The 27049-nt window shown below is 40.8% G+C and overlaps 1 protein-coding gene across 1 annotated transcript in view; it reads left to right on the forward strand.

Annotated features, from left to right (window-relative positions):
• The window catches only part of BMPER (BMP binding endothelial regulator), a 159355-nt gene that overhangs the window by 35199 nt on the left and 97107 nt on the right, over positions 1–27049 (forward strand). The window contains exons 3-6 of the mRNA XM_072153266.1: positions 14056–14155; positions 18230–18312; positions 19428–19518; positions 22353–22435. Of these exons, the coding sequence (XP_072009367.1) occupies positions 14056–14155; positions 18230–18312; positions 19428–19518; positions 22353–22435 (357 nt within the window). The remainder of the gene's footprint in view (positions 1–14055; positions 14156–18229; positions 18313–19427; positions 19519–22352; positions 22436–27049) is intronic.

Raw genomic sequence — 27049 nt, forward strand, 5'->3', positions numbered from 1 at the left:
AGAGAGGAAAAAGTGGAAAAAAACCCATGTGGAAAATCTGCATGAAAAACATGCATAAAGGGGGCATGTATTAGATGCCGATTGTGCAGAGTTGGACACACAGTTTTTTTTAAACCTATATATGAAAACCCAAAAACAAAGAAAGTTGATTTTTTTGGGTTACCTATGCCTCCTCTGAAAAGTAGTCATTTTGAGACTTTTTTGAGACATTTTAAAAAGGTTGCATATCACAAATTAGTAAAAACATCTGGATTCCTAAATTAAATAAGGCATATGTGGCTAAAATTCAGGCGCCGCTTACATTGGAAAAGTCTCTAAAATGTCTCCAAAAAAGTTGCAAATATGGCACAAACACATATTTAAGACAAAAAGTTGCAAAAACATACCAAAAAATCTTCCCCACAGAGTCACAAAATGTATATTAATTATATATGTATATATTAAATATCAATATATGTAAATGTGGTAATGAATGTTGGATAGAGTAAGCTTAATTTAAACTGTCTGACCCAATGGTGATATTTTTTACAGAACTGTGGCACAATGACATAGGCTTTTAGAAGCCTTCAAAACAAATTTCCCAAGTGACCAATCATGTGTAAGACCAATTTGTGTTATGTTAAATGAGAAAGAAAAGCAAAAAAAAAACACATAAGAGCATGGAACGTGTATATGTAATGAAATTTAAGCCAGTGCAAAATGTACACACTCAGAATGTTTGCATTTGTTGCGTATGTATAGGTGCATTATAAATCTTTAAAGCCCGGCTTTTAACTGACAGCCTTCCTGCTGTGACCACTAAAAGTGAAATAAGTAAGGTGATATGTCTATATGTCAGATGTTATTTCATTGCAGCTATGCGAAAATTGTGTACAGTTTGATAAACTGGATGCCTGTTCAATGACTTGTATTGTTAGGGACCTTACTGGTTATTTATCAAAATCTCCTGCTTTACTTTCAGTGTTTTCATTGGGATTAGTTTGTAAGATAAACCAGGTGTCGTTTTTTTTTCTTCTCTTTTTAAAATGTTGTACTGGATATAGCTTTATTTATCTGGTTAAAATTATGTAGGGTTGGGTATTTACTCTTATAATAAGACATAAAACACTGAGAGGTCACACAGGCATTCAACACTGTAGATGGAAGAAGTAAATGATACAGGAAACAGAGATAGCAAGAAGGTAAAGAAATTCAACGTTTACAGAATATACAATATATTTCTTGTGACTAGAGATGAGCGAGCACTAAAATGCTCGGGTACTCGTTATTCGAGACGAACTTTTCCCGATGCTCGAGTGCTCGTTTCGAGTAACGAGCCCCATTGAAGTCAATGGGAGACTCGAGCATTTTTCAAGGGGACCAAGGCTCTGCACAGGGAAGCTTGGCCAAACACCTGGGAACCTCAGAAAAGGATGGAAACACCACGGAAATGGACAGGAAACAGCAGGGGCAGCATGCATGGATGCCTCTGAGGCTGCTTAATCGCACCATTATGCCAAAAGTATGGGCAACAGCATGACCATGACAGAGTGACAGAATGAGGCTAGATAGCATCTAAAACATCCAATAATTGACCCTGACACTATAGGGGACGGCATGCAGAGGCAGCGGCAGCGGCAGCAGCGGCAGGCTAGAGAGTGTCATGGCAACATACCCTAAATGGACTCAGGCTTCAAACCAATGGGTGGCAGAGAGGAACCAAAGGAGGTGAGCAAGAAGCGCTCAAATAATATCGGTACATGATAAAAGTTTGCCAGTATATTTTGTGGATTACACAGCAGGGTGGCAACAAAGTTAACATGGAAGCCATGAAAACAATCCAAAATTCTGCCTGACACAGCTCGTTTGATAAGGGGACCATGTATGGAGGCAGTGAACTAGTAGTAGATTAAAGGTGCTGCAGTTAAAACTATGTTAGTTGGATCTTGGCATGGAGCTGGCGCTCCGCTGCCAGGCGAGCTTTCGCCAATCCAAGCCCCTGTCTCTAGGCTACTCCCCAAACAGCACTTCTAAGAACCTTTTGTATAAGATCAAGTGTAGTAGCGTTCTTATAAGTTTGGGATATGGCGGGTGAGGGGAATGTAAACATCTGCGCAAGAAGCGCTGAAATAATATCCGTAAATGAAAAAAGTTTTCCAGTATATTTTGTGGCTTACACAGCACGGTGGCGACAAAGTTAACAAGTTTGATGTGGAATGCCCTGTAATAGCTCTTGGGCGGTGTGCCTTTTATCACCTAGGCTCAGCAGTTTGAGCACCGCCTGCTGTCGCTTAGCGACGGCACTGCTGCTGTGCCTAGAGCTACCGACTGATGGCGCCATGCCCACGGATGGTAATTCGGAGGAGGAGGAGGTGGAGGAGGGGTGGGAGGAGGAGGAGGCATAGTAGGCCTGAAACACCTGGACCGAGGTAGGCCCCGCAATCCTCTGCGTCGGCAGTATATGACCAGCCCCAGGGTCAGACTCGGTCCCAGCCTGCACCAAGTTAAGTGTAGTAGTGTTCTTATAAGTTTGGAATATGGCGGGTGAGGGGAATGTAAACAGATGCGCAAGAAGCGCTGAAATAATATCCGTAAATGGTAAAAGTTTGCCAGTATATTTTGAGGATTACACAGCAGGGTGGCGACAAAGTTAACAAGTTTGTTGTGGAAGCCATGAAAACAACCCAAAATTCTGCCTGACACAGCACGTTTGATAAGGCGGCCATGTATGGAGGCAGTGAACTAGTAGTAGATTAAAGGTGCTGCAGTTAAAACTATGTTAGTTGGTTCTTGGCATGGAGCTGGCGCTCCGCTGCCAGGCGAGCTTTCGCCAATCCAAGCCCCTGTCTCTAGGCTACTCCCCAAACAGCACTTCTAAGAACCTTTTGTATAAGATCAAGTGTAGTAGCGTTCTTATAAGTTTAGGATATGGCGGGTGAGGGGAATGTAAACAGATGCGCAAGAAGCGCTGAAATAATATCCGTAAATGGTAAAAGTTTGCCAGTGTATTTTGTGGATAACACAGCAGGGTGGCGACAAAGTTAACAACTTTGATGTGGAATCCATGAAAACAACCCAAATTTCGGCCTGACACACCTCGTTTGATAAAGGGACGATGTATGGAGGCAGCTATATGGACGACTTTTGGAGGTAGCAATGGAGACAACGTGTGGAGGCTGCTATGGAGACAATTCAATTTGGATAGTGCCTGTATGTGGCAGTCCAAAAAAGTTTTCAAACCAGAGGAGCAGGTAGGTGGCCCTCCAGAAAAATGGAATAGATTGAGTGCCTGTATGTGGCAGTCCAAAAAAGTTTTCAAACCAGAGGAGCAGGTAGGTGGCCCTCCAGAAAAATTGAATAGATTGAGTGCCTGTATGTGGCAGTCCAAAAAAGTTTTCAAACCAGAGGAGCAGGTAGGTGGCCCTCCAGAAAAATGGAATAGATTGAGTGCCTGTATGTGGCAGTCCAAAAAATTGTTTAAAACAGAGGACCGGGTCGGTGGCCCTCCATAAAAATTAAATGCATAAAGTACTATAGCTAGAGCCAGTGGGCCCTGTCAAAAAATAGCCAGTTTCCTCTGCTTTACTGTACAAAGAGGAGGAGAAGGAGGAAAATGAGGAGGAGGAGGAGTGGATATATTATTCAGGTTGAGCTTCCTTCACCTGGTGGAGATTGGAAATTAGGAGAAATCCAGGCTTTATTCATCTTGATAAGCGTCAGCCTGTCAGCGCTGTCAGTCGACAGGCGTGTACGCTTATCGGTGATGATGCCACCAGCTGCACTGAAAACCCGCTCGGACAAGACGCTAGCGGCAGGGCAGGCAAGAACCTCCAAGGCGTACAGCGCCAGTTCGTGCCACATGTCCAGCTTGAAACCCAGTAGTTGTAGGGAGCTGTGTGATCATTTAGGACGATGGTATGGTCAGCTACGTACTCCCTCACCATCTTTCTGTAAAGATCAGCCCTACTCTGCCGAGACTGGGGACAGGTGACAGTGTCTTGCTGGGGTGACATAAAGCTGGCAAAAGCCTTGTAAAGCGTACCCTTGCCAGTGCTGGACAAGCTGCCTGCTCGCCTACTCTCCCTCGCTACTTGTCCCGCAGAACTACGCACTCTGCAGCGCTGTCAGAAGGGAAATACTGTTTCAGCTTGTGCACCAGGGCCTGCTGGTATTCATGCATTCTCACACTCCTTTCCTCTCCAGGGATGAGAGTGGAAAGATTTTGCTTGTACCGTGGGTCCAGGAGAGTGAACACCCAGTAATCGGTGCTGGAATAAATTCTTTGAACGCGAGGGTCACGGGATAGGCAGCCTAGCATGAAATCTGCCATATGCGCCAGAGTACCAACGCGTAAGAATTCACTCCCCTCACTGGCCTGACTGTCCATTTCCTCCTCCTCCAACTCCTCCAACTCCTCTTCTTCTGCCCATACACGCTCAACAGTGAAGGACTCAACAATGGTCCCCTCTTGTGTCTCGCCAACATTCTCCTCCTCTTCCTCCTCATCCTCCTCCACCTCCACCTCCTCCGATATGCGCTGAGAAACAGACCTAAGGGTGCTTTGGCTATCAACACGGGAATCTTCTTCCCCCGTCTCTTGTGAGGAGCGCAAAGCTTCCGACTTCATGCTGACCAGAGAGTTTTTCAACAGGCCAAGCAGCGGGATGGTGAGGCTGATGATGGCGGCATCGCCACTGACCATCTGTGTTGACTCCTCAAAGTTACTCAGCACCTGACAGATATCAGACATCCACGTCCACTCCTCATTGTAGACTTGAGGAAGCTGACTGACCTGACTACCAGTTCTGGTGGAAGTTGACATCTGGCAGTCTACAATCGCTCAGCGCTGCTGGTAAACTCTGGATAACATGGTCAGTGTTGAATTCCACCTCGTGGGCACGTCGCACAACAGTCGGTGAGCGGGCAGTTGGAGGCGGCGCTGCGCTGCCCTGAGAGTGGCAGCATCTGTGCTGGACTTCCTGAAATGCGCACAGATGCGGCGCACCTTCGTGAGCAAATCAGACAGATTGGGGTATGTCTTGAGGAAACGCTGAACTATCAGATTTAACACATGGGCCAGGCATGGCACATGTGTCAGTCTGCCGAGTTGCAGAGCCGCCACCAGGTTACGGCCGTTGTCACACACAACCATGCCTGGCTTCAGGTTCAGCGGTGCCAGCCACAGATCAGTCTGCGCCGTGATGCCCTGTAATAGTTCTTGGGCGGTGTGCCTTTTATCGCCTAGGCTCAGCAGTTTGAGCACCGCCTGCTGTCGCTTAGCGACAGCACTGCTGCTGTGCCTAGAGCTACCGACTGATGGCGCCATGCCCACGGATGGTCGTTCGGAGGAGGAGGTGGAGGAGGGGTGGGAGGAGGAGGAGGCATAGTAGGCCTGAAACACCTGGACCGAGGTAGGCCCCGCAATCCTCGGCGTCGGCAGTATATGACCAGCCGCAGGGTCAGACTCGGTCCCAGCCTCCACCAAGTTAACCCAATGTGCCGTCAGCGATATATAGTGGCCCTGCCCGGCAGCACTTGTCCACGTGTCCGTGGTCAGGTGGACCTTGTCAGAAACGGCGTTGGTCAGGGCACGGATTATGTTGTCTGACACGTGCTGGTGCAGGGCTGGGACGGCACATCGGGAAAAGTAGTGGCGGCTGGGGACCGAATACCGAGGGGCGGCCGCCGCCATGAGGCTGCGAAAGGCCTCGGTCTCTACTAGCCTATAGGGCAGCATCTCCAGGCTTAGCAATCTGGAGATGTGCACATTAAGGGTTTGGGCGTGCGGGTGGGTTGCACTATATTTGCGTTTCCGCTCCAGCGTCTGGGGTATGGAGAGCTGAACGCTGGTGGATGCTGTGGAGGATCGTGGAGGCGACGATGGGGTTTTTGTGGCAGGGTCCTGGGCAGGGGGCTGACTATCAGCTGACACAGGGGAAGGAGCAGTGGTGTGCACGGCCGGAGGTGAACGCGCTTGTTGCCACTGAGTGGGGTGTTTAGCATTCATATGCCTGCGCATACTGGTGGTAGTTAAGCTATTAGTGGTGGAACCCCTGCTGATCCTGGTTTGGCAAATGTGGCACACCACAGTCCGTCGGTCATCCGGTGTTTCCTTAAAGAACCTCCAGACTTCTGAAAATCTAGCCCTCGCCACAGGAGCCCTCGCCACGGGAGCTTCACTAGTTGACACATTTGGCGCTGATGCACCAGCTCTGGCCCTGCCTCTCCGTCTGGCCCCACCACTGCCTCTTCCAACCTGTTCTGGTCGAGGACTCTCCTCCGTCTCAGAAGCACTGTGTTCACCCGGCCTCTCAACCCAGCTTGGGTCTGTCACCTCATCATCCTCCGATCCCTCAGTCTGCTCCCCCCTCGGACTTCCTGCCCTGACAACAACTTCCCCACTGTCTGACAACCGTGTCTCCTCATCGTCGGACACCTCTTTACACACTTCTTCCAGTACGTCAACAAGGTCATCATCACCCACAGACTGCGACTGGTGGAAAACCTGGGCATCGGAAAATTGCTCATCAGCAACCGGACAAGTGGTTTGTGACTGTGGGAAGGGTCCAGAAAACAGTTCCTCAGAGTATGCCGGTTCAAATGGCAAATTTTCCTGGGAGGGGGCAGACTGGGGGGGAGGAGGCTGAGGTGCAGGAGCTGGAGGAGTGCCGATTTCGGTGACATGGGTGGACTGCGTGGAAGACTGACTGGTGGACAAATTGCTCGAAGCATTGTCGGCAATCCACGACATCACCTGTTCGCACTGTTCTGGCCTCAACAGTGCTCTACCACGAGTCCCAGTAACTTCAGACATGAACCTAGGGAGTGTAGCTCTGCGGCGTTCCCCTGCTCCCTCATAAGCAGGTGGTGTCTCACCCCGCCCAGGACCACGGCCTCTGACCCCTGCAGTAGTTGGACGCCCACGTCCCCGCCCTCGTCCTCTACCCCTAGCCCTCGGGTTAAACATTTTGAAAATGAGAGTTATAACTTTAATTTTTTTTTTACTTTTTTTGTGTTTTTTTTTTTTGTGTGTTTTTTAGTTTTTAAAACCAAATGATGCTATCCTATTGCTATGGCTATTTTCTAGCCAAGTATGAAAGCACACTGCTATGCCAGATGAGATGACGCTGAGTTATGAAAAAAATAAACGTAAAATAAAAAAGGAAATGGCAGACTGTGCCTAATTGAAATCCAACCCCGGGCCCTAATAAATTTTCCCACTTCGGTCTTTGCGATGGATATGTGCGTCACTAAGCGCAAAACACAGTGGTCGCAAGTCTCACTCCAAATTGCTCACAATTTGCTAGTAGATGCACTGCAGCAACTACAGCCACCAGCAGATCAACCAGAAATCAAATATATATAACGCTACTGTAGGCGTAAGTAAGCCGTTTGGATTCTCCTATGGCTATTTTCTAGCCAAGTATTAAAGCACACTACTATGCCAGATGAGATGACGCTGAGTTATGAAAAACATAAACGTAAAATAAAAAAGGAAATGGCAGACTGTGCCTAATTGAAATCCAACCCCGGGCCCTAATAAATTTTCCCACTTCGGTCTTTGCGATGGATATGTGCGTCACTAAGCGCAAAACACAGTGGTCGCAAGTCTCACTCCAAATTGCTCACAATTTGCTAGTAGATGCACTGCAGCAACTACAGCCACCAGCAGATCAACCAGAAATCAAATATATATAACGCTACTGTAGGCGTAAGTAAGCCGTTTGGATTCTCCTATGGCTATTTTCTAGCCAAGTATTAAAGCACACTACTATGCCAGATGAGATGACGCTGAGTTATGAAAAAAATAAACGTAAAATAAAAAAGGAAATGGCAGACTGTGCCTAATTGAAATACAACCCCGGGCCCTAATAAATTTTCCCACTTTGGTCTTTGCGATGGATATGTGCGTCACTAAGCGCAAAACACAGTGGTCGCAAGTCTCACTCCAAATTGCTCACAATTTGCTAGTAGATGCACTGCAGCAACTACAGCCACCAGCAGATCAACCAGAAATCAAATATATATAACGCTACTGTAGGCGTAAGTAAGCCGTTTGGATTCTCCTATGGCTATTTTCTAGCCAAGTATTAAAGCACACTACTATGCAAGATGAGATGACACTGAGTTATTAAAAAAATAAACGTAAAATAAAAAGAAACTGGCAGACTGTGCCTAATTGAAATCAAACCCCTAATAAATTTTCCCACTTTGGTGTTTGAGGTGGATATGTGTGTCACTAAGAGCTAAACACAACGGTAGCAAGTCCCCCTGCTAATTCCTCACAATATGGTACTAGCTGCACTACAAGTGCCAGCAAGCCCAGCCACAAGCAAATAAAAAAAAAAAGTATAACGTTATTGTAGCCCTAAGAAGGGCTGTTGGGTTGTTGTAGAATCACTCCTGCCTAACAGTAAGCTAATAGAACACCCTAACGCTTTCCCTGACCAGCAGCAGCTCTCTCCCTAGCGGCATCCAGACAGAGAATGATCCGAGCAGCGCGGGCAGCGGCTAGTCTATCCCAGGGTCACCTGATCTGGCCAGCCAACCACTGCTATCTACGTGTAAGGGTACCACGTCATGCTGGGTGGAGTGCAGAGTCTCCTGGCTTGTGATTGGCTCTGTTTCTGGCCGCCAAAAAGCAAAACGGCGGGAGCTGCCATTTTCTCGAGCGGGCGAAATACTCGTCCGAGCAACGAGCAGTTACGAGTACGCTAATGCTCGATCGAGCATCAAGCTCGGACGAGTATGTTCGCTCATCTCTACTTGTGACATGTCTGTGTTATTAATATGAATATCAATAATTGACAAGTGGGTGGCTGGGTGTGTCCCCAGAGTTGCTGGTTGTGTGTCCCAACACACTATCGTATAAGTGCTTATTAGTATCAGACTGTGTTGGGACACAGGTGATTGACAAGGTGAATGGTAGCTAGTAGTGGATTATAATAGAGGTGTTCGGGGCAGTAGCCAGGGGCTCAAGCTTAGTAGGGGACCCATAACCACCCAAACTACCCACCAAATTTTAAATTGAGAAGAACCTTCACCCAAGAAATCCTTGTACATCTGTTCCTGCTCTCAGTACACATGTATACAAGACCCAATTTTAGGACCTCTGAAGGTCCTCCAAAAGTCCAGAAACCACAGATTAAAAGCAGGCAGAAGGGAGCATCTTCTGTTCTCCAAGAAGCTTGATTCTAGTGCCACATGTAGGAAGTGAATTCCAGACTTGTAGGCGCTATAATATTCATAAATATTAATTAACAAGACAAAAAGTTAATCCAGAAATGTTCTATTATGATGAATATTTATAAACAAAAGATGTTTTGAAAGGAGTTCAAAGCTGTACCCACTAAGGGTACATTCAGATGACCGTCTGTGGGGATGTATACGCGGACCGTATGACGGCAATGGTGGTCCGGCAGCGGTATAGTGCCACACATGTGTGGCACTGTTCCACTCCTTACACGGGGAAAAGATAGAGCATGCTCTATCTTTCCCTGTGTGTGCAGCTGTGCACCGCTTTTCTCTATGGAGGGGGAGGGTTCCCCCAGCAGACAGGGGTATGCAGCCGGGCGAGCATACGGCTGTGTAAATGTACCCTAAAGTCTGAATGGTGGAGGGCTGACTGTTGTAAATATATTCATTAGAACAATATGGTACTGGGAACAGGAAAGTGCTCTACTACTTTCCCTTTTGTTTACACTGCTTGTCCTTTACATGGGCAGGTTAATAGGCAGGCAACGCTATCAACACATTTTTCTGGTGTTTTTTGAAGAACTTACAGGTTTCACATTAGTTTTCAATATGCAAATCATACACAAATGACCCAATACTTCAAATGGTGAGTTTGTGAAAATGGGTCTAATGTCCAACTTGTAAAAAAATTGTGCACATACTATTTTCTTTGGATTATAGACTACACAGGGGCAAAATATTATGTCCCTATCCATATGGTCCAAGAATCAGAAATGTTAGGCCAGCTGGAAAATCCACTTTGTAATATAGTACAATGATTGGATTTGAGATTTTCCGAATTTGATTTTCATGCCACAAAATTTTTGTACACGGCACTTGATATGCAAGCTTGATTGGAGGAAGACCAGCAAATACCCATTCTCAAGATAGGTACAGATCCCAAAGTTAGGACCCTCATCTCTCATTTATATATGACATATCAGGATATGTCATAAAAACTCTACATGGGAAAACCCTTCTTTCTGATGTTGACTAACCAGTTCCTGAGGAACCTTTATTCTAACTCTTATTCTTTTATTATTACTCTGTATTGCAAAATTTTGGCAATATAGATATATAATAATCGTGCTTATTAGTTTTGGGCGCTCTGGCTACGTTACCATCATCGTTTAATTTATTAACTCTCCCATTATAATACAAGTCCTGCCTAGTCCCTGAGGTCACCTGCTTCATGCACTGTGAATATCAGCTAAATAAGCTAAAACCACTATTCATAGGATGCCATACACTTGGGCCCCATTCACACTGTCGTTGTGTGGCCATATTTACAGAAAAAGGTGCCATGTGAAGTGCGGTGAGAACAACGAGTGCTCACCCTTCCACGCTGTGGCCGCAAAAAATATAGAGCCTGCTCTATATTTCTCCATAAGAAGCGGCGTGTGGCACTATTTGATATGGAGAGGGAAGGGTGGGCTCCGCGATGCCGTGTGCTCGCCTGCCCGCAGGCTATGTTTGTGTGAATGTAGCATAAAACTTACATTGCATATATAAGAGTGAACAATCCTAGTTTTTGAGCTATAAGTGAAAATATTTTTTCAGTCTGACAGAAGGTACATTACTTGGTCCAAAGACTATTTTGTCCGTGAAAAAATAGACCTTATAGTTATCTACCTATCTCTGTCTATAGTTATATCTTATCCATATCTGCTTACCTAGATCTATATCCAGAGATCTAACTTGAAGATGCTGGACCCAATTTTATACCAGGCCACCTATCTATAATGTATGTCTATAGAACTGGTCTTTTAGTATGGGGAAGAACTAAGTTATGGGCTGCATAAGGCTCCCAGGTCCACTTGCTATTTTAACCTCAAGTCAGTCCCCAGTCTTTGGGGGTCATTTATTTGCGACTTTCATGATTTATTTTTGGCATCTGATTTGACTTTGTCAAATAAAGGTTTTTTGCGTCTTTTTAGGCGCAAATTTTAAAAAAGGTGCAATTTTGCTACGCAAATCATACCATTGCTTTTCCTAAGAATGGTCAGGACTGGTGTGTTATTACACAATTATTTGCGCCCATATAGGTGCAAATCAATGTTAAATAAGGCGCAAACATCTGGAAGCAGGAGAAACTTCGGTGAACTGATGGAAAAAGGTGCAAAACATTGCGCAAATAACCCAATGCCCTAAAAAGTCACTAAAATACAACCAAAAAAGCACAACTGACTAAGATAAATGACCCCCTTTATCTATATATCTTATATCTATCTCTATCTATCTATGTAGAATGTAGCATAGAATACCATATCACTGGATCTGTGTGCTTGCATTACATAAATGTAACAGAGAATGTTTCTAGACATGAATGTCAGAAGTCTGTACATGCAAGTGTCTTCTAGTTGTTAATGAATCGTACATTTCCTTGAAAGTGCGGAACTTCATTTCCCTTTGCAGGGCTAAGGAGGATTGAATTAGACGGCTGAAATAATAAACGTTTGCTGTTCCCATGTGAGATGTCACTCTTTCCACTTCTGTGCTATTCTAATATAATTCCTTATTCTCATCTAGATGTCACTTGTAAAAATGAATTACAGCTCCACGATAACAGAGTAGGGAACAGGATGAACACTTTACTAAAACATGTTGACTTTAAGGTGCATTAGTAAATGATATGCTAGATTTATCGTTCCTGCTTGTGGTTGCAATTTAAAACGTTTATGTACCTCGTTCTTATGGCAAGGAAAATTGTATGGTCGTCACTGACAAAGGGGAACTTGGCTTTACACATTAATTTCTAACACCCCTTTTATTGCTTAGATTCTGATGCACTAGGGACAATGCAGTATATTAAGGTCTTCTTTTTTTTTAATGTAATATGGTTTCGCACCCTCACTATTTTTCAATTTGACCTTACTGTATTACTAAAGCAAGCTTTGATTGGAGGGGCACTTATCTTAAACTAAAGTTAGGCTAATATCACATTTTCTTCATAGAGCGGACCCATGTAAATTCGAGTCTGGCCAAGTTTGGCCTGAACCAAACTCAAAAATCCTATTTTCTTTCTAATTGCAAAATAAGCATTTTACATCCTTTCATACAATTAAAGACATTTCAATAAATATGTTCCATTAGACATGTCCCTGCATGTATTTGCACCTGTAGCTTAGTCTCCTTTGAGAGCTCCAGCGTTTCCCTGTTCTCACCATGCTGCCCTCTGCATATAGTTATTCTATACTCTCGCTCACTGCTCAAGCCCGTCCAGTTGGCATCTCCCAGTGCGTCACTCTTTTCACTGTCCAAAGAGAGGGGGAGAGAGCAGGATGAGTCATTTCTCTCTTGCTGTAGCCCCTCCTATTCAGACAGCACACAAGTAGCAGGAATGCTGAATTATTCGATGAACATTCAGGGATTAAGGCAGTAAAGGCACAACCTATGAAAAAAAGTGGCCAACCCCTTTAAAGAAAATCTACCATTAAAATCAAGCCTGGATAAACCACGTGGAAGTCTTCTTAAATTCGTTATGCTAAAATGTCCTGTGCTGCAAAGGGAAAATGCTGAGCAAAAGCAGAGGGGGAGACAGTTTTACAGTCTGTGAATCTGCAGCCCTGAGGGGCTCTCTTAACTGCCACAAAGTTTATTTTGAAGGAATGAGGCCTTGGATAACAAATATACGAACATTGCCGCACTCACAGCGCCTGCATCTGTGAGTAAGTGCCCCCTGGTTTATCATGCTGGATTTTGCTGATAAATTACCTTTAAAGGGAACCTGTTACCACAACTAGTAGCAGGTTCCCATAGAGCCTTATTAACTTACTGACAACCTTCTTTTAGCTAAAAATTGTATCCCTCAGATCCCCATATAATCAACTTTATAACCTTGCCTTCCATATAGCCCCTTCTGATCATATGAAATCACAGCATGCCCACATGGACTTCCACTCCTCCCCATTTCTCCATGCAGACATGCTGTGATTACAAGTGATCAGATATATGCATGGGGTACAGCTTGCTAATGTTAAGAGGCTAAAGGACCTTAGATAATGTCACCATGGTCACATGACATAACTTGGCCTGATGCTAATAAGTAATGGGGAGGAGCTGTTGGATTCACCCTGAGGAGGTCACACCCAGTTTGACTTAGTATAGATGTGACTATATGCAAGGCAAGGTTATAAAGTTGATTATATCTGAGGGAAACCATTTTTAGGTAAAAGAAAGGTGTCAGTTAGTTACTAGGGCCCTATGGCAACTATCTGTATTTGTGAAAAATGCGGGGTGAGAATTATTCTTAAAGGAATAGTCAACGTTCAAATGTTTTGTCAGTCTGACGGATTGCTGTATTTTGTCAAGCAGCGTTTAGAAACTCTTTGAACATCTGTTACTTAACATGTCTATGGATCACTGAAGGGGATGGTGGGGGGCTGCATCCATTTGCCTTACAGCTAGAAATTTTATATTTTTTCTTTTTATATTTGTTAGTAGCAAGTAGTACATTAGAAAAACATTTATTATATGCTTATATGTCACTGTGTTTATTACAAAATGACAATCAAGAAAAAAAAATTACCTTTCTTTTTTGTAGATTTAGTTTTCCGTCAAGTTAAAATTTCAAGGCCTATCCAGTTTTTGCATAATCTGTGGGTTTGCTCGGTCACATTGACTGCTGTCTCAAAATCATGATCTGTCCCGTCCTATGCATCATAAAGAATAATATTAAAGAAAAGTATGTATTTATTGAAAATAATACCTCTCAAGTGCATTATCAGGAAAGGATTAATTCCATTACAGTATTCCAAATGAAGGGACTTTTAGAGATGTTTGATGAACCCATAACACTTAAATACATAAAAATGTTTTTTATCTTTTCTTGTGTCATTATAGAATCAAGAAGTAACCTGCAAGAGGGAAAAATGCCCAGTGGTTTCGAAGGATTGTGCTCTGGTCATAAAGCAGAGAGGGGCTTGCTGTGAACGTTGTAAAGGTACAGTATATCATTTTAATAGAAATATGAAACAACTCAGTAGGTTCCACCATACAAGCCTTCTTCTCTTTAGTCTATGATCAATGATTTCTCGATATTCCTCCTACTGGTGGTAAAGTAGGTTGCATTCTGCCCTTTCTGTTCTTTTTAAGTGTGACAAATGCTGTGTCCATGCCTGACTTTTTCTCCTGGGTCTATGTAAGTCTTTGGTCTATATCCAGTTTCCAATAGGAGGAGTCTGAGCTGTAGTGAGAAGAAAGAGAACACCAACCTCGACCAATGATACAGGAAGTGTCTCTACTTTAGACTTCCTGTATACAGCTAACTAACGTATATTTATTAGGACCGAACAGTTACTTTATATAATTGTAAAGTTATCTATTGAAATAAAAAATTGTTGTTTCTGTCAACATTATCTAATTATCTAATATTGGTCCTAGAAAGCTCCTAATAGCTCTGCTTGTCTTGGCTCAATGGTTGCATTAGCCTGAAATATTGCATGGTGTGTGGCCATCTGTAAGGTATGTCTGATCTGAGTGACTAGTTGGGTGCTGTCCAAGAGAGGAAACTAAAACAGATAGAGATACGGAAGGTAGAAAAGATCAGCTGTGACTATATATGTCTTGGAAAGTTATGCAGATATTAAACTAGACGCTATGCACACATTAGTATCATATGTGTGATATCACCTTCTATTGTAGATATGCTTTCAGGAAAATCTGAAGACTCCAAGATTTGAAAGTGCTGTAAGCTCACAGAATTTAATGCACTGAAATATTTTTATTGAAATTCATAAAACATTACGCAATTCATATAGCTTGAAATATGTTGGCTTAACACCCGGGGTCTCTGGGAACTGCTAAGGCAGCGTAATGGTGTTAATTAAAGAGCTTACTGCATTTCAACATTTCTCTACCTTTATATAAAGATTAGTAGAATTCACAAGTACCTCAAATCAGCACCAGTCCAAGAGACATAGAAGCGGGATGAAATAATACAAGTCCCTTTGGCTTCATTCAGTGTTTTTTGTGTTGGCCCATTCAGATCTGTCTCTAAGGATGAATTTATCAAATGTTGTATAAACCATTTGTGGCAGATGTTTCTTAACACAGTTTACTTCTCATGTCAAGCATAATTGCTAAATGGCGAAATAAGGAGAAGAAGGGAAGGGTATCCTAGTAGCACATATCTATGGATGTGGCTACAATGCTGTATGCATACCTCTTGTGGTTTAGTCTGCTTTGTGCTTCTAAGATGACTCATCTCTAGTACATCATACAGAATGTGGTTCTATTTTAGTTTATCTTTTCATCTCTAGGTTTTAACCCCCAGGCCTCTCAGTAGTTTCCAATGGGCATAGACCAATAACACCATTTTTACCCTATATTTAGCACATTTACCCCTCTTTACATATAAGTGCAGCGTCAATTTGTGGGATGGCCTAGCAATACCTTTATGGAACATTTTTTTTTACATTCATAAAATTGACTATATGTACATAAATTCAGAGTAGACAACTTGATTTTTTAAATTCTAAAATTGCTAATAAAAGGTTGCCTACTGTAAACTGGTCACACACATGGGATACTGGTTGATCAACAGACCTCAGAATTCCTACTCATGCACAATTCTTTCCACTTACCCAAGTGTGACTTTTGTTATGGAATTTGTTTTAAAAAACAAAACGATCAAGCATGTTAAATACGACCTAACTTGTCTCAGCCTCAGTATTTGCTGTTGAGAAAATTTAAGAGTTCTTCATTAACTATAGATGGTTAGCCGGTCCCTCTGAAATTTATAGGCCTGGTTGCTTTAAAGCATATCTACCATCAAAATCAAGCAATGATAAACCAGGGGCACTTACACTTACATAAATCCAGGAACTGTGACTGTGGTAATATTCTTATATTTGTCAGTTTACATACATCTGCAATGTGTTCTTCACACATATTGTTCTTCACATACTATCGTGAAGAACACCGTCTTCTGATAAGTTAACAGATGTACAGAACATCTTCATTGTATTCTTCACTGTTCTTCACTGTGTTTTCTTAAGTAAATGCTCAATCTTGAGCAGGGGAAATACTCGTCCAAGCAACGAGCCGTTTCGAGTATGCTAATACTCGAACGAGCATCAAGCTCGGACGAGTATACTCGCTCATCTCTAGATGATAACATGAATTATGGACTTGTTTATACCCTGTATAGAGTCAAGTGTCATGAATTGCAGGTCACACTGAATAGTATAATGCAAACAAAAAAAACAAAGTACATGAAGGCTTACACTTTTATTTCTGCTGTGACATAAATTAATAAAATACATAACCACAAACAAATATTTGTTTTGTAGCAAGTTTCTCATATTTAGTGAATTTCGTGGTGAAGTTATGAGGAGTATACATTTTTAGGACTTATGTAAAATTAATGCAATGAACTTGTATTGCCTCTATTTCCATACATGGTTTACATTGCTGAAAAGCTATGTTTGCTATTTGAAAGCATTTTAATTCAAACGTCAATGGCATGACTTATATATAGGCTGTGGTTTGTAAAATAAGGAAAAGAAACATGAAACACAGTGATCTCTACTTAAGTCTGATGTCTCAGATGTTTTACATTGTACTGGTTTAATGGATAATATTTTCCATTAGTTTCCTGTAATGTTCCTGACCTCACGGAGTAGTAAATAATAACTTCATCTGAGGTTGCATTTTCATAAATCTATTTGCAAACCTCTGTCTTTTATCAGACGTCTAAAACACAGATTCAATCCTAGAGATGCCTTTAGATGCCTAAGGTAGATATTGACCATATAAGACATGGTTTACAGCAATTTTACCATATGATGGTGAGTTTTTTTCTATGGCTTTGAATTATTTGTGTCACATTTTCCTACTAAGGGTATATTCACATAGGAAGAATTTGCTTAGATGAGTATTGTCTCTGTGGAACCTGCTAACAGCCATAGGTTTCAGTAGGCCGGCAGGCAGATTGGTCTTGTCTGTAGACACCTCCTGATCCTTGGTGTACAGGGTGTACAAAAGTAATGTCCAATGAAAATTGTGACCTTTTCACATTTTTGTACCACCTGCACCAGTTTTTTTTTAATGAACACAACAAGTCATGGAACAAGACAGGCCAAGGTGGAGAAATCTTGGACAGCCAAATTTACTATAAGCCCAAAACTAGCATAGATTCTATTTCTTACACCTGTATTATAAAGAGGTCAGAACCCCTTAGTAATTCAGGCATATTGTTTGCCAACTGCAATGATTTAAGTCTTGATACAATGGCCACCATATGCATGCGTGACATCAGCATGGGCTTCCATTTAAGTAACTGGATGTGTAATGTCGATCCAGTTGCTGAATGTGTAGCAGTATCTAAATAGAAAGAAGTCAATGTAAATACACACTAAACTTTGAAATGAATGCTGAAAATAAACCATAGAAAAAAGGTGGGTTTTCTGCAATTTCTGAAATAAAACTGCCTGGTTGAAGCTCTGCAGAGAACAATTCTCCCTAATTCCTTAGATTGCTACAGTATGGCTACAGTATGAAATAAAATGATAAGATGCTGGAGTATCTTCTGTAGCTACCTGCCTTGTGGACAAAGTTATGGGAAATAGTTAACCTCTTCGGAAACGCATAGTAGAACTTACATATATGTTTTTATTATTCTATGAAACTGAATAGAAAAACAACAGGGGTTACTAAGCTAGAAAATTGTAGGAATTTTACCTTGTTTTGTCTATTTTCTGCATTAATTGTTGTTTTAATGACTATAAAAAAGGAACAGCTTAAGTTTGTTAAACACAATGGGGGATGTATTAAGATTGGCATTTTGCACTGATGGCCCTGATCTACTAAGAGCATCTGTCCTCTTAGTAGATGCAAAACTCTTTGGAACCCTTTCACTTAAGTTCTACAGACTTTTTTTGTTTGTTTTTCTTTAGATACTCAGATGACATATCAATTATATTTATTTTACTTTTGGAAATTAAATTATTGTGCCATGCTTTCAATGATTTGTATGTTTTTTTTATTTCACACATTTCCACTTTGTTATCCCAAGGTTGTGATCTTCATGGTCACTTATACAACAGCTCCATGAAATGGCAAGACTCTGAACACCATTGTATTACCCGTCAGTGTCAGGTGAGATCTAATTTTCATAGTTTAAAGGACATCTACCACCAGGATGAAGGATTATAAACCAAGCACACTGACATACTGATGTGTTCCCCCTCCGGCAAGATCTGCTCTTCTTTTGCCCTTGAATAAAAGTTTTAAAAATGATGCAAATTAGACTGTGGGGCTCCAGGCTCCATTAAAACCTATGGAGCCAAGAGCCCCTCAGGCTCTTTTGCATAATTTTTAAAACTTCTATTCTTAACAACAAGGGCATAAGAAGCTAAAAGAAGAGCAGAGGGGGCAAACACCATCATGTAAGTGTGCTTGGTTTACAATCCTTCATCCTGGTGGTAAATGTCCTTTAATTCCATGAACAAGATGAATAACGTATGGAAATACAGGGTCATTTTGGAACACATACATTATTAGGTTTAACTAAAAATTATACATCAAACTATACCAAAAATTATTTTATTTCCAAAATGATGCTACATTTTACAGATGACCTTCTGTTGCTTTATTGTTTTTCCTGTTTCTACACCTTTCTGCATCCATTGTAGCCAATGTGTTTGGTCTGAGAATGAGAAGACATTTGTATCCATACTAAAGCTATAGTTACTAGCTAGTAGTCCAGGAAATGATCGTTTCAAGGCACATGAAGATGGTATTGTAGATAAGAGTCTCCACAAAACAGCATCTTACAATGTATTTCTTTTTCAAGTTGTCTGCTGGGGGGCATTCATTATTTAGTATTCTGTATTCAGTGTACTCCAATGACCTTATATAGATGTGCTAATTTTACCTTAGTGTTATTAAATAATGCCCTCTATTTTTCTTGTCAAAGCAGTAACCATAAAACTACAGATAAAAGGGTACATACAAAATCAATTACCCTAAAATTGCCACTTCACTACAAATCCAACCCTGAGGATCTAGTCAAATCAGCAAACTTACTATAAAAGCTTCAAGTTTGTTGCTTAGATTGGCTACTTGACTCGCTTAATTAGAAGAGGGTGGGAGGTATATAGATGGGATACAAGAGATTTTTTTTATCTAATAACAGCAAAAAAAAAAAAATAAAGATTTAGCCAAATTAGCTTATTACAGCAATTCAGCATAATACTATTTTCTGTTTCCAGGAAGGAGTTATCACAGAATCTCAAGTGCAATGTTTAGTTCACTGTAAGAACCCGGTAAAGCTGCCAGGATTATGCTGTCCTACATGTGCAGGTAATTTATGTGTTTCATAATAATGAATGTATGATGAAGATGTAAAAACATAAAACGCCAAAAGAGAACATTAGGTTAAGTAATATTTAGCAGAAATGGGCATTCATTGCAAATAATGACTGCACACACGTGTTTGGCCTGTAATTTCTCCAACCCATCCGCTGACCATATGGAAGTGTGAATAACACAGATCCTAGTCTTTGAAATTATTCCAGTCAGTGCTCTGAAATTAGTTCACATTTTAGACCTGCCCAATGGACCCTTAGTTTCAGTCAGTCACCTATAAATAAAGAAAACTGTGAATAATTTTGGCCAAAATTCACTTTTGCTTTGGCCATACTAAATATGATGAAGTAAAGTTTATGGACAATTTACCAATTCTCAACTGATGACCATAGAGCAATTCTTGTTCCATAGCTTATGCTGACCATGACAACAGTATTGTAGACGCTGATTTGGCCCAGAATGGTCCAGCTAGGGCTTCTACGGAGGCAGCAAGAAGCTTCCAGAACAGCACTGTTCAGTTTAGTTAAACTCTGAGGTCAAATTCAGACACATGACTATAAGATGAATTTTTAGTTAGCTTAGATATTGTTCAATAAAAATGCCAGTATTGTAAATCTTAATAGGAAAAAACTTTGCAAATTGACAATAATGGGGAGCATTTATTATTTTTAGGGCTAGGTGAAGATTTTTGGCACCCAACCTTAACAGTGTTTTGCACTGTGAATTTATATTGTGATACACAGCCTTAATGTATAAATTAATTGCAGCTAAATAACTGGGAAAACTAGAATTTCAGGAGTAGTTTTGGGATACAGAAAGCCACATCCAAATTGAGTGAAAATTCAGATGGTCTCCTGTGTTAGGGTGCTGTCACACTGTCATTTCTAGAAGTGTAGGCAGCTGTGAAACAGATTAAAACCAACCAAACGCATGATAAACACATTCAGTCCGCTTAAAAATGGTCCAAGAACGCACCATGTGATAGCTCCCTTGTAAACTTCCTTTCAGGTGAAGTTGTCCTGTGGTATGCCACTTGAAAAATTCAACACTGCCGCTATTTTTTTTTAGATAACGGCAAACCATGTATTACATACCAGTGGGTTCAGCCAGTATTGGCCACACATACTCTGTGGAAAATTATGCAAATTATACAAAAATTATACAAAATGCAGTTTCAGACTAGAATTATAATGGGAAATCATATTATTATCAATGTATTAACTTTTTATTTAGATGTAGACATTTCATGCAGTCAAAAACAGTATATTAGGCCCCTTTCACACTTGCGTTTTTCACGTGCGTTTTATGCGTGTGCTTTTGATGCGCAGAACTTGCATTGCACTCTGCCCCATTGAAACCAATGGGTCTTTTCAGACTTGCATTTTTTTTCACGCACACACACGCGTTTTTTTCTAATGCAAAATGTGCGTTTTTCACTGACCAAACCTGATCCCACCCTGATCAAACTCTGACGTGATCTGCAACGCAAGTGTGGAAGGGGCCTAAGTGTTGCACTTTCTTAGGCCCCTTTCACACTTGCGTTTTCTGCGCATGCTTTTGACGCGCAGAACTTGCATTGCACTCTGACCCATTGTAACCAATAGGTCTTTTCAGACTTGCATTTTTATTCACACACACACGCGCGTTTAAATCTCAACATGCTCTACTTTTGCAAGTCACGCGCATGAAAACCGCACCATACAAGTCTATGGAGACGCATCAAAAACGCATTGCAATCTGAGACACTTGCAAGTGCAATGCAAGTGCAATGCGTTTTTCACGCATCAATTGCCATAGAAAAGATAGAGCTCAGTCCTGAGTCCATTTCACGTGCATTTTCTGCGCGTGAAAAACGCATTGAAATTGCATTGAAAACGCGCGTGAAAAACTGAGACACTGAACAAACTCTGACTGAAAACTGATTGCACTCTGATGCAAAATGCACGTTTTTCACTGACCAAACACTGATCGCACCCTGATCAAACTCTGACGTGATCTGCAACGCGAGTGTGGAAGGGGCCTTAGTCTATGAGCTCTAGATACGGCCCTGGTTGCGTCCCACAGTCATCCTATATATAGTGTTCATAAATCCAAATCTAATATTACCGGAGTTCACTAATCAAAAATAGAGTTTTCTTCTGAATTCCTGCATCCTTCAGCATGCATATAAAACTTTTCCTTATAGCCAATAAAATGATACAACCAAAAACGAGGACGCCAGTCATTGCCCGACCCAGGGTTTCGCCTCACAGCTTCTTCCGGGGCATGATTATTTGAAAACATCTACGCCATGTCCGTACGTATCTTTTCTACATAGCAAATCGAGCTATGGAGGATATTAGAGGAGAAAGAACTGCAGCGGTTTCGTGTCTGAAAGGCATCTTATTCTCGTTGAAGTTTTTGGTCATATCATTTTATTGGCTACAAGGAAAAGTTTTATATGCATGCTGAAAGATAAAGGAATTCAGAAGAAAACCCTATATTTGTGGGTCATATTACATGTCATTGACTTGTAGCTGAACGTCTGTTACGTAGGTGAAATTTGTGTATAAGACACTGATAGCTTGTAAATTACACTGGGCCATGAGCTCAGTCATTGTAAAAATCCTGTCACTGCATCCTAACAATGACATGAGACCACCCAGACACTTAAGATATACAGAGCCATATCATTTGCATGTACTGATAACAAGCACTTTTGTCCCCAAGATCATTTTAATTGTATGATGTTCCTAAGGAAGTGGAGATAACATGTAACAATGATCAAAAGATGTCTTGTGTACGGTGGAGCCTTTCACTTTCCTAACCACTTCCGCCGTCTGTTTCAGGTTGTGTATATGAAGGCCGACACTATAAAGAAGGAGATGAATTTCAGCCAGAAGGGAACAAATGCCTTAAGTGCTCCTGCATCGTAAGTTGTGGTCATGGAAAAAGATCATATATTTCTAATTTATAGCAGGAGGATTGGTCACTGCTACACAATAACTGAGCAAAAGAAACAGCATGGCAGATAGCCAATAGCATAATATTAAAGCTGCTTTAGAAATAGACCTAAATGATTACTGAGGGTCCATATAAAATAATGGTAAGCACAGAACCGTTCTTTGTATACATGTCTCATAGCTCTTAAGGGCAACAAAGGCAAAAACTATTTTGTATATGCCATGAGACGCAAAGGTACATCACCATTATTACTGCCAGGAGACTAACATAAAAATGTAGAATATTTCTCTTTTCGTGAAATAGAAAGATGTTGTGATAACATCTGTGAGGCATATATTAACTTATTTCATTGGTCGTGACAAGAATGCCTATTTACAATAAACTTGACTTTAGATATGTGAATTTATTCACATTTCATAAGACTTAAAAGTAGCAGCAGAACAGATGAGTATGTTTCTGAGAAAAGCCTCTTATCTCATAAAAGACATACTGGGTAGACATGAAAGGGGAAAAAACTTCTTCTGCATCCCAATAATTTACATGGGCCGCTGACAGGATGTTCATAGGTTTTACTGAAATATACTTCATGCAAATATCTCCTTGTATTATAAACTTTATTTTTTTCATTAAGTATTTTATACTCTATCATGGCCTATATCATTCATACATCTGTTGCTATAACTGCAGCATGTTACCCCCTATCTTCCCGGTATAGCTGTTCACATTTTAAAGGGAACCTGTCACCAGGAACCTCATTTTCACTACATACAGGTTGCAAAAGTCCATTACACCTACAGTGCAAATATGCCTTTCTGCTTTCTCTGAGCATTGACACTCTTCGCTGTGACACTCATATTTATCTCACATGCTGACCATTTCCTTCTGATCCTTCTTGAGAGGGTTCTACTTCATCATTGGAGTCCAGCTGTGTTTAATTAAACTGATAGGGCTTGATTTGAAAATGTACATGCCAGTCTATATATGAGACCTCACAGCTCACAGTGGTTCACCCCTGGTTCTGCTCAGCAACAAAGAAAGATATTAGAATTCTTAAAAAAGATACATGTCCATCAACAGTGGCGTAACTAGAAGCTGATGGGCCCCAATACAAAGTCTGTGCTAGGCCCCCGACTATTTTGAAGGGTTTCTAGTAGGCTATTCCACAGGTTCACAGTTCTTTATGTGAAGAAGCCTTGTCTCCTCTGGCGGCTCCTTTACACCTTCTAAAGGAAAATCCCTTTACTATGCCAATGTATGTGCCAGTTATGAGATTACAATCTTATAATAATAATCTTTATTTACAAAGGGCCATCAAATTCCATAGCACTTTACAAATCATAGGGAACATATACAAATATAATATTACATTACAGAGTACAATCAGTCATATGGAACAATAGGAGTGAGGCCCTGCTCGCAAGAGCTTATATTCTATAAGAAAGAAGGGGAGACACAAGAGGTAAAAGAGCTTGTATAATGGTCCAGCCATTCTTTATGTAGACAGTACAAGGAATTGCAGTATTTTAGGGCCCAGCATCTCAACTCTATTTACCTATAAAGTCCCTGGGGAAGATTTATCATGGCTTGTATGTCTAAAAAATCATATACAAGTCCTGGTGCATGGGCAGGAATTGTGACTATTTCCTCACTTACGCTATTTCCATGCCACGTATAACTGCTACAGTGGACTATTCAACGTATGTGGTAGAATCCACAAACATAACTGAGAGAACGAATTTAGGCCTTCAAACCACAATGGTGACAAGAATATTATGAAGGCATTGACCAGAAACTGTTAGGTGGTACTTGAATGCCATTATATAAAAGTGGTGAGTCAAATATATCATGTCTCTTCCTCAAAAAGTTTAATGCATAAGCCACAATTGAACAGCTTTGCTGACTTTTCTGACACCAGTGGAAAATTGTGGAAGAGGTGAGAGGTCTAAATATAGTGCTAGAGAAAGAAAGAGAAGTTTTGTCCTTAAGCTATAGTATTATGTGCAAAAAATAGATAATTGAATCGATTCATCTTTACCATTAGTTTTCTTAACACTTCTAACCCCCCTCCTTTTAAGCATCTTGTAACTGTAAGAACAAGTTATCTTGTATTGCACAAAAAACTTATATTAACATCCTGAAACATTGTGACCATGCAATCTTTAGTATAATGGACTTTTTGGCATCATGTCAAAGATTTCCAGCAAGCAAAGCCAAAGGATTGTAAAGGTAACTGTAGCCTTTTACACACTGATATGGAGGAATATGGACAAATATTTGTAATGGGAGATCTGCCCAGCACTTGGTTAAAAATTTCACACATCCCCTTGAAGATGTCAAGGATAAAATAGAACATCAGTCGTACCTTTTAACGCATGTTATGCTTTACTTTTTTATATGAGACAAGCAATGCAAATAGTTTGGGTTTAATTTATTACTTAGGTATAGACATGACCATAAAAACAGCAGGAATTAAACATCAGATATTTTTCCAGTCAGTCTGCTTTACGTCAGGGTGTTATCTGTCAGTTGTGGTTGAAAGCTAACTGGGAGCAGTCTTCCACTGGAGCTCCCCATACATGACTTACATGGCCGGGTGCATTTTTTCACAGTCATATTTATCATTAACTGATTATTACCATGATTAAAGGCTAAATATCAAAAGTCAAACTTAGAATGATCATTGCCAGCAGTATTTTTAACTTCCAAGAAAACATCTGCTTCTCTAGTAGAGTATTGGAAGAGATCTCAAATTCATCAGCAAAAAAGAAGAAAAATATAATTGGTCTTCTGGCTGCCCTGCTTAGATAACATTTCTGTGACCAATGATACTTAGATATAGAAGTGACAAATCAGGCAATGTGACCAGGGGACATGGTTTCCATGTTGAGGGGATCACATATTACACTAGTTTTACACTGTAGCCAGGGGTGGATTTCCCACATATGGGTGGAAAGTAAATTCTCCCAAAATAAGAACCATTTTAGGGACCCACAGAGGAGCAGTAAATGAAATCAATGGGTTTTCCATTTGTTATATACTGACACTTAATAGAAAAGCATATCTCCCTGTTTCTACACTCCTCCTCACCTTTAGGCTTCCGCCACTGATGGGAGCGCAGAAATGGGGAAGCAGGATTCAACAGTTAAAATTACCAGCTAAGAGAGATATATTTCTTAAAGGGGTTGTCTCATAAAAACATTTTGTCCCCTCCGCTATGGAGATAACATGGGATTCTGAAAACCCCAATAAATCAGGAGAAAATAAGGGGTCATTTATCTTTATTTTTCTTTATGTTTTTTTCTTTCTTTTTTGAGACATTTTTTGGTGCATTGCAATTTTTGCACCTTTTTGGGGACATTTTGAAATATCCGCTGGACATTTGTCTTTTGTCAGTTGGACACATTTATCTTCTATTCCAAATGTGCTCAATGTAGCAAATGACATTTATCATTTCAAATTGTCTAATATTCACAACATTTATTGGCGCAAAAAACTCCAGACGAAACCATACTTAAGGAAAACTTGGAAAGAAGTAACTTGAGACATTTGTGCAACATTTTTGCTACATTTGTGACAAATGTCTCAAAAAGAGACCTTCTAAAAAAAATCATTTAAAACAAGGAAAAAGTGAGATTGATAAATTACCAAAGAAGCAAAAGGAAAAACAACAGGCAAAAACTAGCCAAAGCAAATGTTACTTGTGCTTTATTCTCTTATTTGGGTGCTAGAGCCCCTAGAAGTGAATGACACATTGGTCATGTATGCAAACTACCATCTCACATTATTAGTCTCTCTTTTACCTGATCAATGGAGGTCCAAACACTCCAATTTGTATGAGGGTCTTCCAACTAGATAGCAAATGTTGGTTAAGATAAGGATGCAGTAGTTGGATTACAGTGCTTTTGCTCTTAGGGAGATAAAACACAGCTAAAAGAATATTCCATTAGCTTTCTCTGATTTTTGCATTCACATGTTCATCTTGGCTAAACCAAAAGAAGACATATATACAGTATATGATAGCCATCAGCTGGAATTAGGATGCCATCTTTTACACAGCGTCTGTCTCATCACCCTGCATGATTTTCCTGGCGTCTCAACTCTTTTATGTTGGAGGTAATGTTGCACAAGCTCTTGTGAATAGATGGTTTGTGATTCTTTTACATCCCCGAGAACAGACTGTGATATCATAAATGACAATCTCAGCTCAGCTACATCTCTCAAACCCTGCTTAATAGGAAATGTATTAATTCTACATACAGAATCTGTTGTGATGTTAAGATGTGTGCACTTTGATCTCTCGGAAGTATCATGAGAAAGAGATTATCAAGACAAACACTTCATAGGCTCCACATGATGGAAAGGGTTTTTTGTTTAGCTGGTTTATCATTGAACAGAAATCATATTATTTTTACCTGCTTTTTCAATTTCTGTTTTTGCAGAGATCGTATTTTCCACTTTCTTTGTTCTTGTGAATTACCTCGATTACATAGTTTGAAGCGTCTGTTTCTTCAGGAATTCCTTGTGCACATGAAACCTTTTTGTTGATACAGTGTCAAAAGGCTGTCAGCAGACCTAGTAATAT

The sequence above is a fragment of the Engystomops pustulosus genome, chromosome 5 (genome assembly GCF_040894005.1).
Source record: "Engystomops pustulosus chromosome 5, aEngPut4.maternal, whole genome shotgun sequence".
NCBI classification, from domain to species: domain Eukaryota; kingdom Metazoa; phylum Chordata; class Amphibia; order Anura; family Leptodactylidae; genus Engystomops; species Engystomops pustulosus.